This window comes from Nicotiana tomentosiformis, chromosome 3, assembly GCF_000390325.3.
Source record: "Nicotiana tomentosiformis chromosome 3, ASM39032v3, whole genome shotgun sequence".
Taxonomy (NCBI): Eukaryota; Viridiplantae; Streptophyta; class Magnoliopsida; order Solanales; family Solanaceae; genus Nicotiana; species Nicotiana tomentosiformis.
Window position 1 is genome coordinate 53652604 of NC_090814.1, and position 11944 is coordinate 53664547.

The 11944-nt window shown below is 35.2% G+C and overlaps 1 protein-coding gene across 1 annotated transcript; it reads left to right on the forward strand.

Moving 5' to 3' along the window:
- Window positions 1-1361: 1361 nt before the first annotated feature.
- Window positions 1362-2033, forward strand: LOC104100276 (histone H2B-like). Its single transcript, XM_009607481.4, has one exon. The coding sequence runs from the start codon at window positions 1446-1448 to the stop codon at window positions 1884-1886; it is 441 nt and encodes a 146-aa protein (XP_009605776.1). The 5' UTR covers window positions 1362-1445; the 3' UTR covers window positions 1887-2033.
- Window positions 2034-11944: the final 9911 nt, after the last annotated feature.

Genomic DNA, 11944 nt, shown 5'->3' on the forward strand with positions numbered 1-11944 from the left:
AAATCTATTAGGACAATGAGTTTTTTCCAAACCTATAGGGATTATGGGTTTCCTAAAAGTACAAAGAACTAATTCAAGCTAAAAATAACAATAATTGTGGTGGTGGTAGTCGATAATGGTGGGGGTGATGGGTGGTGTATTAGTTGATAATGGTGGGCGGTAACGGTTATAGTTAAGATGGCAGTGGTCGATGGTGTATTAATCGATAATGGTAGGCAAAAGCGGTTATAATTAAGATGGTAGTAGTGGGTGGTGGTGGTGGGTGATAATGATAGTTGTGGTTGAGTATGGTTGGGGTGGATGGTACGAGGTGGTAGTTCATAGTGGTGAGCGATGGTGACAGTTAGTAGGGAATGTAGATGATGTCATCTCAATAAATTAAGTATCTGTTATAGCTCTAAATTATTCGGACCCATTAAGACCCATTAAGTGATTGTGAAAGAAAAAAATAAACACACTTACTGATTAAGTTCTGAATGATTGATATTCAGACTTAAAAAATAAACACACTTAATGTTTGTGATCTGAATAACTAAGATATAGACTTTCATTAAGTGCAACCAAATGAGGCCATAGTCTCTTTGAAATTTTGATTTTTGATTTTAAAGTTGCATATTTCTACTGTCTAAGTTCAAATATATTCATAAACTTTAGGTTTTTATTTCACATTTATGTATCCAACATTTTAGCTTTTTATATTTACATTTATCCTATGATTAAAAAAACATATAATTACTAAAAATTTGAAAAAAGTTGGCTAATTATAAGTTCCATTTGGCCCCGATCAACTTATTAGATAAAGGGACGAAAGTCATAATGCACTCCATAAAATTTACGCGCAACGTGCTCGCATTGCACAATAACTTGACTATCTCATATTTCAAATATTCAATTTCAATCCAAAATCTTTTTATTTTGTTTTATTGTACCTTGTTTGTTTTCTACACATAAAAAATTAACAATTAAATCAAATTAAGAACTTTTTACATTCAAAACACTCGAAAGTCATTACAAGTCGAAAATAATTGACACTAAAACATAAGCAAACATTTGTTAATAAATCTAGAAGATTTATTGTATTGAATTTGTATTTCATGTGAAAATAAAATAAAAAAACTAAACCGAATAATGAATACTCCTAAACACGAAATTCACTTTTGAATTACCGCCAAACCAAAGAGAAAGCGGACCACTTTTCAAAATTTCAAATCATTCCTCAAGACACTTCGCCTTTAAGTTCCCAACAATTCTTTGCCGTCGATTAATATCCAACATCAACGGCTATAACTCATGATCCGCGTCATTCCATCAGGACCAATAAAAACCCTCCTCCAAACCACTATATAATTACACCCCTCACGTCAACTTTCTTCACAAATTCACTTTCAAGTCCTCAAATTTCTCCTCCTCTCTCATTTTTAGTTTCTCTGTCTACCGTTTTCACAATGGCACCAAAGGCCGAGAAGAAACCCGCCGAGAAGAAGCCAGCAGCTGAGAAAGCACCAGCAGCAGCAGCAGCTGAGAAAAAGCCAAAGGCAGGGAAAAAGCTTCCCAAGGACGGCGCTGGAGCAGCAGCAGGTGACAAGAAGAAGAAGAGGGTAAAGAAGTCAGTCGAAACTTACAAGATCTATATTTTCAAGGTGTTGAAACAGGTTCATCCTGATATCGGTATCTCTAGTAAGGCTATGGGGATCATGAACAGCTTTATTAATGACATTTTCGAGAAGCTAGCTCAGGAATCTTCTAGATTGGCCCGTTACAACAAGAAGCCTACTATTACTTCTCGGGAGATTCAGACTGCTGTGAGATTGGTGCTTCCTGGTGAATTGGCTAAGCATGCTGTTTCTGAGGGTACCAAGGCTGTTACTAAATTCACTAGCTCTTAATCAAATTCTAGGGTTTGGTTTTGTCTTTTGTTTTGGTTAGCGGTTGTACATGTAAAGAATTGTCCAATTAGGGTTTCATTTGAAATTTATGGCATGTAATGGGCAGCTATTTCATGAATGAAGAATTTTCAGTTTTTCTCTGTTAAATTAACTTGGTTTTGAAATCTGTCGTTTTCTGTACTTTTAACAGAGAAAAACTAGATCTATGAACAGCTTGGTGAATAATTTTCAGGTCCAGGATTAAAATCAAATTTACTTGGTTAGGGTGTGACTTGATCTATGAACAGCTTCTTTTGGTTGGTCTTGTTTTTCTTTTCATTTGTGAAAACTTTCTTGTGGTTTATGATCACATAAGCTATCTGGCGATCCAATACTAGGTGTTGAATGTGGATAGGATTCAATGGGTACATGATACTACCTCCAGGTGTTATGCGTACAGGTTCGAACCTGTCCTGTTTTGCCGGTTATTTTTGAGGTACAGCCTGATAGATTTTTTATTGAGCTCTTTTCTTGGAAGAAAATTGCATATTTTTCAATTGTGAGAGAATTTGCATTAGCTTAACAGCTCGAGTAAATGATGGTCATGTAATGACATTTTACTTGTTTGTATTTTAGCTTTTGACCCTTAAGGCACACCTACTGTGGTCTTCAAGAATGATAAACCTGATGACACGTATTACGTTTCTCTGATAATATTATCTGTGGAAGTGGAACTGGATGTCCATGATCTTCAAAAGTTTAATTAATATTTGAACTTTGATTGAGGGATGAGTACTTTTAATATATGTTGTGTTGGAGATGACATTTTCAATTGTGTTGTAAGCTGTCTATAAATGGTTGTTTGGAACTAGAGTAAATATATTTTCCATAATATTGTTCAGGTTTTGAATTTATGACGTTCTGATGACATGATTTTTGACATAAACTCTGCCAGCATTGCAGTGGTCTTTTCTGTTGTTTCTGATCGTAGTTATCTTGAGTTGTAGTTGTTTGATAGTTCCTCTGCAGCACCTCCTTTCAGATGCTGTTATTAGCTATTCATTGAGCTCGTCCACATTGCATATTTAGAATTAATTAAAACTCTGTTTTGTTTGCTTGCTTTTGATGGTTAACTTGTGCAGGTTAGCATTTAGTTTCCCTTTCTTTTTGAGCTATTCCAGTACAGGTGAATCAACTGGTAAGGTCCTAGATCAGATATCATGCTCCTTTGGTTAGCTCTGGTTTGTCGTCTCCCTTTCTAGTTAATGTGTTTTAAAAGCTGTCAATTTGCTCTTTATCTTTTTGAACTGAAATGCTTTACTTTTTTGGAACTAAAATGCTCTATAACCCCCTTAATTATTGGTTGTTTTGCAACTTTCCTCTTAAATATTTTCTTGGCCTTCTTTTCTCAAACTATTTTAGCTTTGTGCTAGAACCATTTTTCCATAAGGGTGGCTGTTAAATCTAAAGGAAAAATACATGGCACCAATGCACCATTTGTATTCTTTCTGTCCTATTTTGAATGTCTTTGGCACCAATATCTCAGTGTTCACTATGTTAGTGTATTTTTTCTTTTTCTTGCATCACCATGCAACAACCACCACGTCTCAGTTCCAAGCAAGTTGGGGTTGACTATAGAAATTTTTCTTTAAGCTCAGGTCATATCATCGTCATACCAAATAAAAATAAAATAAAAAATAAAAGTGAAAAGGAAGTTATATATATACAATTTATAAATAATAGTGTGTGTGTGTGTGTGTGTGTGTGTGTATATATATATATATATATATATATAATAGTAGATAATAGTAATAGTATTAGAAATTCTGTGACAAGTCTACAACCTATTCCCAACTAGTAGGTATCACACCTATATGGAGCTTTTTCTTCCATTGTGCCCTATCTTTAGCTAAGTCTTACATCACCATACTTTTCTTTTTTGTTCTTAATATTTTTTGTCTAGACCAAATTGTACTATTAAGATTTGTCATCTTTGAAATATTATGAAGTTGTAATACCATCTAGGAATTTAATATTTGGGTCATGATGGTTTCATACCAGCCATACTAGGAAGCATGTGTCCACCACTCTGTTATCCTTGAAGATGAAATAAGGTATTCCTGTGTCAACAGCAACAACTCAGTGTAATCCCACAAGTGGGGTCTGTGGAGAGTAATATGTACGCAGCCTTACCCCTACCCTGGAAGGTATTCCTATGTCCTTGTGGAGAATAACCATTGGACCAGATCTGCAATAACAATGAGGTACATTGTGTAATCTCTTTTGTTTTTCTTCATTTGTTTTGTAATGTTATCCTACCCATGTTTTCCATTTATATTTCTAGTAGGAACCTTTTAGGCCTTATTTATACTGCATAATGGGGGCCTTTTTTCATTAATCTAAAAAACAAAGTTGAAGGTTAAGTTATTCGGTTAGCATCCCTGAAAATTGTCTTTGCCATAAAAAATATTTGCTTAGTAGAAAATAGAGATAATAGTCTCAGAGACTTAGGGAAAAGGAACAAAACGGAGCAAAGTCTGAGATTTGTATGTTTGTGCAGGGATAAGTTTAAGATTTAGATAAGCTCTATTAGAGAAGTTCCAATTTGTATTAATAGACAAATTATTTAGTATTGGAATGAAATGGACCTAAATAGAGCGTGATCTTTAAGAATTAAGAGGTTGTAGTGCATTTTAACTGTTTATGTTCTTGATTAGTGGCTGAATTTAATGAAATCAAGCTCTCAAGAGCTGCAAGTCCATGCCCTTGCTCTTTACTTAGAATTTCTCATTCCCTTTTTGATTATATGTTCCTTAATTCTTTTGCCTATTCATGGGAACATTGGAAAGAATGAAAGGATATAGGGCTAATGTAGAGGTCTTTCCTCTATAAGCTGAAAATCAGTGGTAGTAGCTGAAAGGATAGCATATTTGGAGTAGGGTGGAGATGGACAAAAATGTCTTTAGATAGATGAAGATTTGAGTTTTAAAGATCTTAATCTTAACCAAGGCAAAATTAAGATTATGAGACAACAGGTGAAGCTACGCTGACATGGCTATTAACAACAACGACAACTATGCCTCAATCCAAGCTAGTTGGATTCGGCTATGTAAATCCTCAATATCATAAATGCTTTGTTTGGGTCCATAATATTGCAAAAGTTCGTACTTAAGGATTATCTAACACTAGGGGTTCTCTAATATTCTCTAGTGGTTATATCTCTAATACACTAAGGGTCTCCTAGTAAGCTAAAATTGGTATTGTGAATGTAATATTCTTCATCAGAACTTTTTGGTCCTTGTATTCTATCAAAGTGGTTAGATTTATATATTAGGTGAAACAGGCTGCGGCTTCTTATGTTATATGCAGCCTTCTGAGTGAGAAAAGATTTTATTTTTGGGCCAAGGCTTTGATACCACGTTTTCTTAGGTTAGCCAAGGGTACTGGAAGTTTTGTTTCAAGTTACTTTGCCATCTCCCACATCTCCTCACCTTGCTCCATGTCTGAAAAAAGAAAGCATTAGAAGAAAAAAAAAGAACTTTATTAGTGCAGGATTAGAAAGATTTAGGAGAAGGGAAAGTGTTACAACCAGTATTATCAAAGACGAAAAGCGCAAAAAAGCTCTAAGGTCCGTTGGGGCTTTAAGCGCAAAGAGCAAATAAAGCGTGGGCTTTAATGAAAAAAGGCACAACTAGAGAAAAAGTAAAAATATGTATATGTAGTCCAACACTAATAATTATAAGCATGAATAACAAATATATGGACAAAGAAATTAGAAAAAAATTATGAGAAAGTGAAATATCAATTGTTTAATGTCGCCTTTTCAGGGTTATACTCATTGGCAAAGGAAAAGTATGCCTGAGAGCCTTGATGAGATACTAAAGCGCACACAAAGCGAGGCGAAGCGCTCAACATGTTTTGAGCCTCGCTTCAGGGCTTAAGCGCGCCTTTGACAACACTGGTTACAACTTTGTAGATAACATCTAGGTGTTTAGGTGTAATACCTACATCCATTCCTCGTCCTGAATGGACCGATCAGCGACTCAATGTTGACTCTCACAAGATCAAGAGAAAAGAGTGTGAACAGGTTACTATATGATATTCCTAGAGTTATATCAAAAAAATACTCCTAGTAGGAAGATGTGAAAAGAGTAGAGAAATGTGATATCATCCATTCATACTCAAAATCATGCGACCAGATTTTGGTGATTGTAAAGCGTTCCGTTTAAGAGAATATGTCAATCTTTTCTGGCAGACCAAAGTTGGAAGCAGGTCAAATAAAAATATAAGAGAGCTTAATGCAAGCTTAGGTTTCAAGTTCTGATACTCTTTCGGGAAGCATTCTTGTTGAATTGAAAGGAGAATGTGTTTTCATAATTTCCTTTTATTGTCCCTATTTGGTTTCTATCTGCAATTCTTTTGCTTCATATTTACCCATTATATACAGAACCAAAGAAGATATTATCTTGACGCCAAGTGGTAAGATCTCATTACTATGACTTGGTGAAGAGAATCTCTATCTATGGTTAAGGTTGCCGGAACCAGGTTCAGAATTGTGAATGACCAGATAAGCCATTAGTAAATTCTGATGGACTAGGTAACGAGTCTAAAGATGAAACAAAATCGTGTTCGGCAAAGCACATTTATTAATGCTAAGTGAAAACCTTCACTCGATATCATTCAAATATAAATCTTTGATGAGAGTGCTATGTTTATGTTTTCTTGATTGTTTGTTTTCCAGATGATTGTTCCCGTGCTGTTAGAGGTCAATATTATTGCCATCGTTATATATTGCATTTACTGCTTCAATATGATTACGTTCTCTTTTAGGGTTTTAAATGTAAAATAATATTGACTTTGATGTTCCAAAATTCATGTTTCCATGCCTGTTCAACAACAACAACAATAACCCAGTGAGATCCCACAAGTGGGGTTTGGGGAGAGTAGTGTGTACGCAAACCTTACCCCTACTCCGGAGCAGTAGAGAGGCTGTTTCCGGTAGACTCTCGGCACAAGAAGGAAAGAGACAGTGTATCGGTAACAAGAACGGAAGCCAGAAAGATAACACCAGCAACACAATAACCAGATAATAGAGAGCAAAGTAGTAACACTAAGCAGTAACAAAGGCATAGTACTACAGACGCAATGGAATAATATGTACACAAAGGGCCACTAAACATACTACAGCCTAACTTACGACCCTAATGAAGTATTAAGAACACAACTGGAGCCACTAGCAGCCTAAAACAAAACATTATCATACTAGCCTCCTATCTCCTAACCTACAACCCTAATGCTCGACCTCCATAACTTCCTATCAAGGGCCATGTCTTCGGAAATCTGCATCCGCATCATGTCCTGCCTGATCACCTCTCCCCAATATTTCTTAGGTCGCCCTCTACCTCTTCTCATACCCGTCAAGGCCAGCCGTTCACACCTTCTTACCGGTGCATCCATGCTTCTCCTCTTCACGTGCCTAAACCATCTAAGTCTAGCTTCCCGCATCTTGTCTTCCATGGGAGCCACGGCCATATAGGATATCCTCTGTGAGATGGCTATGTCACATTTTTGTTTCCGACAATCTCCATCTCTCTCATGCATTGTATTCATTAGCGTTTTTTAAAGTAGCTGGTTTTTATTTTCTAGCATCTACCTAGGGAAGACGAATCAAGCTTGGGTTTCAGGTGACATTTCAAGGCAGCCTCCAGGAACTGGTCAGATTTGATACAGTGAGAGTCATCTTTAGTTGTGCGAAAGCAGGGAAGTCATTCAATTTTTTTTACCATCTCCAATTCCAGCAGGAAAGCAAAGAGAGAATCTGCCATCTACTTCTGTTTCTAATTCAATTATTTTGCGCAGCATAAGCATATGCTTAGTTAATATAATAGCTGCACATTTGAGTAGAGTTGCTGCAAGAGTTCCAAACAGCGGCAGATTTCTAGGAAATAGGGGTGGATGTTCTTTAAATGTGACGTTATGCTGCCAGAAAACATCTAAGAACCCTGCCTTCATTTTCTTTATATTGAACAATCTTGAAGAAGATAGACACTCAAATTTGTAGGGAAGTTCTACCTCTATTCTTATTCTTCCTTTTCTTGTTGGTCAAAATTTTAGATCCTATTGATCTAGGGTAACTACTAGGTGAAGTATCTTTACTTGTCGGGGTAGAGATATGTGGACCTATTGGTTATTGTCTTAAGCGGGGGATTTGCAGCCGTACCCTATAATTGTGCCACCTTTTAACCTGTACCCTATTTTAAAAAATTATTGATTTGGTAGCCAGTTGACAAAACATCCGTAATAATATGACAATTGCACCCCTGATAGTATTAGCATTAGCATGCTACTTTGGAGATGACCTCATTCGCATTAGCATACTATAAAACAAGCCTTGATAAACGTAGCAGCATGCTAACATTTGGAGATGACGTTGTTTTACAGTACCAAGGGTTATTCATTAGCATGCGATACAGTGTAAAACTTCAACCAATTACAGTAGCAGTTGAAGTTGTTTTACATTGAAGCTAAAACTTCATGCTAATTCATGCTGAAGTTATTTATCCTGCAGTCATCAATTTTGTTATGAGTTTTATCCAAAACTTCAGTCTAAACATGCTGAAGTTATTTAGTTCATTTGCTAAAACTTCAGACTAAACATGTTGAAGTTATTTAGTTCATTTGCTAAAACTTCAGTTTAAACATGCTGAAGTTATTTAGTTCATTTGCGAAAATTTCAGACTAAACATGCTTAAGTTTTTGTTTTGCAATTTGTAATTTTCTAATGAGTTTTTGTTAATGCATGCTAAAGTTATTTAGTTCATTTGCTAAAACTTCAGACTAAACATGCTTAAGTTATTTAGTTCATTTGCTAAAATTTCAGACTAAACATGCTGAAGTTATTTAGTTCATTTGCAAAAACTTCTGACTAAACATGCTTAAGTTTTTGTCTTGCAATATGTAATTTTCTAATAAGTTTTTGCTAATGCATGCTGAAATTATTTAGTTCATTTACTAAAATTTCAGACTAAATATGCTTAAGTTATTTAGTTCATTTGCTAAAATTTCAGACTAAAAATGCTTAATTTATTTAGTTCATTTGCTAAAACTTCATGCCAAAACATGCTGAAGTGTTGTCCTGCAGTCTACAGTTTTGTCAATAGTCCTGAAGGGCAAAATCGTCTTTTTAAAACGCTTTTAACAAAAAAATGGGTACGGATGCAAACGGAAAAACAAAACGGGTATAAGTTAAAAGGGGACGACCAAATAGGGAGCCCCATGCTATTTTTACGCCTTAAGTTTTGAATATTTAGAGGCCCCAGACTTTAGTATGACATGTCTGGCTTGGCATTTGGGATGAAAAATTAGGTGTCAAAATTGTTATCTTCTTGACTTAATGAGCAAGAAGTATAAAAAGTAAGTTGCTTTCTTAGCGACTTCATTTTGAAATTTCTTTGCTCTCTTTTGTGAATGTAAATATGTTCTTAGTTTCCTTTTCTCTTTAGGATGTATTTGAAACGAATTCAGTTAAACATTGTTACTGTCAAATTGCATTAGATCAGGCAGTTTGCTCTTTTCCAACTTAAATTTGGATGTCTCTTTCGGTTTCCAATGATGTTAATATGCCTTTGTGGAATGTTAAATTATGGAGGTGAAGACTTGAGAGTGAAATTTACTGTTGAAGTTGGAAGGCGAGTGAAAAGCTGATAAAAGGCTAAAACTAGGCACTCGAAGGTTTACTAAAGGCAAAAACCATTTTGATTCAGCTTCAACTGTTAAATAAATAAAAGGCAACCCCATGCGTGCCTTGTTTTTTTTTATTCGTTCTTTAGTTAATGAAGAAGTTGATCTGCTCTAAGTTCTATTACAATTCTTTAGCTTGTAACTTAGATTCGTTTTACTTGCAATTCTTGAACTATTGGTCAACATGTGCATATGAACCAAAGAAGTTAATTCAGAATGTTTTACGAACCTAAATTAATATCAAAATTTACTTCTAAGGCTCAACTTCCCTCTTGCTATTATTTCTTGGGATCTTTAGCGAATACTCATCCACCACAAATTATTTACCCATCCCTATCCATAAGGTTTTCCTCCTACCCATTTTTTTTTAGGCCTAGCCAAAGCCAACTAAATCATTCAAACTAAGCTACTAAACCAAGCCAAGCCAATTCAAGTCACGCCGAGCCAAACCAAGCCAAATCAAGCAAAGCCAATCTAATTTAATCCAAACCAAGCCAAACCAATCTAAGCCAAATCAAGCTACGTTAAACCAAATGGGTAAGAAAAGTGGGATGGCTGTAGGTTGGGTAATTAGTTTTAATTGGGTAGGTATATATTATAACTAGTTTTCAAATGGGTAGAGAAGGGTAATTATTTTAAGCTCAATGGGTGTTTTGCATAATTGCTCTTTTTTTTTGAATCTTACGGAAGTGTCCCAAATAAGTCCTAACTACCAACATCTAGCCATTAATCATTGACTTACCAAAACTAGCTAAGTACATACAAAAATTAAAATCCCAAATAAATAAGGATTCTTTCTCTCCAAGTATCACACGCAACGATCTTCTTCCATAATTTAAGCATGATCAACAATTTTAAATGCAAGACGAAAAGAAAATTTCATGGATGAGGTAGCAAATAAGGTGATGAAATACAAAAAAAAAAATATGTATACAAGATTTCAAAAATCTAAGCAAAAAAGGTTGAAATTCATTGAAAACATATAGATGAGTCAATATACAAAATTCGAGGAAGAATGAAGGTGATTTGGTATTAAAATTTGTAATTAAAATCTAGTTCAAATTTTTTTTGTGCGACACATGTATCACGCATGTATCTCACACACAAGTATACATGTGATACACATTTGATATAATACGATACATGTGTGATACACAGTGTGACATACATATCATTTTTTTTCATGTTCATCTTCTACTTCGAATTTTCAATTCAACCTACCTCAAAACTCTACCAAATCATCCCAAAACTAAGATTTAAACTCCTTAAGATGTATCCAATCTATTCCAACAATACCCACTCAAAAGAAAGTAAACATTTAACATTCTTTTGGCTACAAATAGCTAATCGGCTAATATTCATAATATTTTATGAATTGGCTAATTTTTGTACTAACTTACTTATGGGCTGATATAACTGATAATTTCCCTTTTTTTCCTTCCTATCTTTCACCACTAAGATCGAAAACTACAGTAAATACAGTTGTTGGTTTTCAAAGTTTGGCTTGAAATATAATTTGGTCGCCTACATTTAAACTAGAGGAATTTTTATAAACCACTATATTTTAGAGCCTAATTATAGTTTACCTAATTACCATTCGTAGCTACTGTTCAATTGTTACCGGCTTGTATCACTTGTATTCAAATGCGCAATGAATGCAACCCGTGTTAATTATATTCGTTTGTGCAACGAATACAACTTGTATTAACTATATTCGTTTGCGCAATTGTATTCATTTGTGCAACGAATACAACATGTATCAAGCATGTAATATAACCAAAGAGGTTCCATCTCATTGTTTTAGCTGGACATTTTATATGCCAGAAGTAAGGTTGAAATGTTGTAGCACCCCGAAAAATTTTCAAAGCATGAAGGCATCATTAGAAGATCATTAAGCACTAAGCGTATTATTTGTAAGCTAACAATAGCTATGATTATGGATAAATTCAATTGGATATGTGGACATGTGTTAGACATGGTTTGAAGGGTTATAAGGACATTTAGAAGTGAGGGAAAGTAGTTTGGAACAAGTTGAAATTGTTACAAGTAAGAAGGTGCCCAAGGTCACACATGACCGAACTTCAAATAACTATATCTTTATGTGTATAATGAGTTATGCTGGGATCAACCTATCATATTAAATATCTTTGAGTCTAGTTTCCAACGGTTCTAACCGTTCATCATTTGAACTATTGTACTAAATGTTATGACCAATTTACTGAGCACTGTCTAATGTGCGCCCGACTGCACGACAACGCACGTGAGAGCGCATCTGAAGAAGTCGGTTGCCCCAAGTGCGCACCCAGATGACCGTTTAAGTCCCAGATGCGTGTCAGCGC

Excerpts from the sequence above, each read along its gene's own strand:
- LOC104100276 (XM_009607481.4), top strand. The coding sequence starts at position 1,446 with ATGGCACCAAAGGCCGAGAAGAAACCCGCCGAGAAGAAGCCAGCAGCT.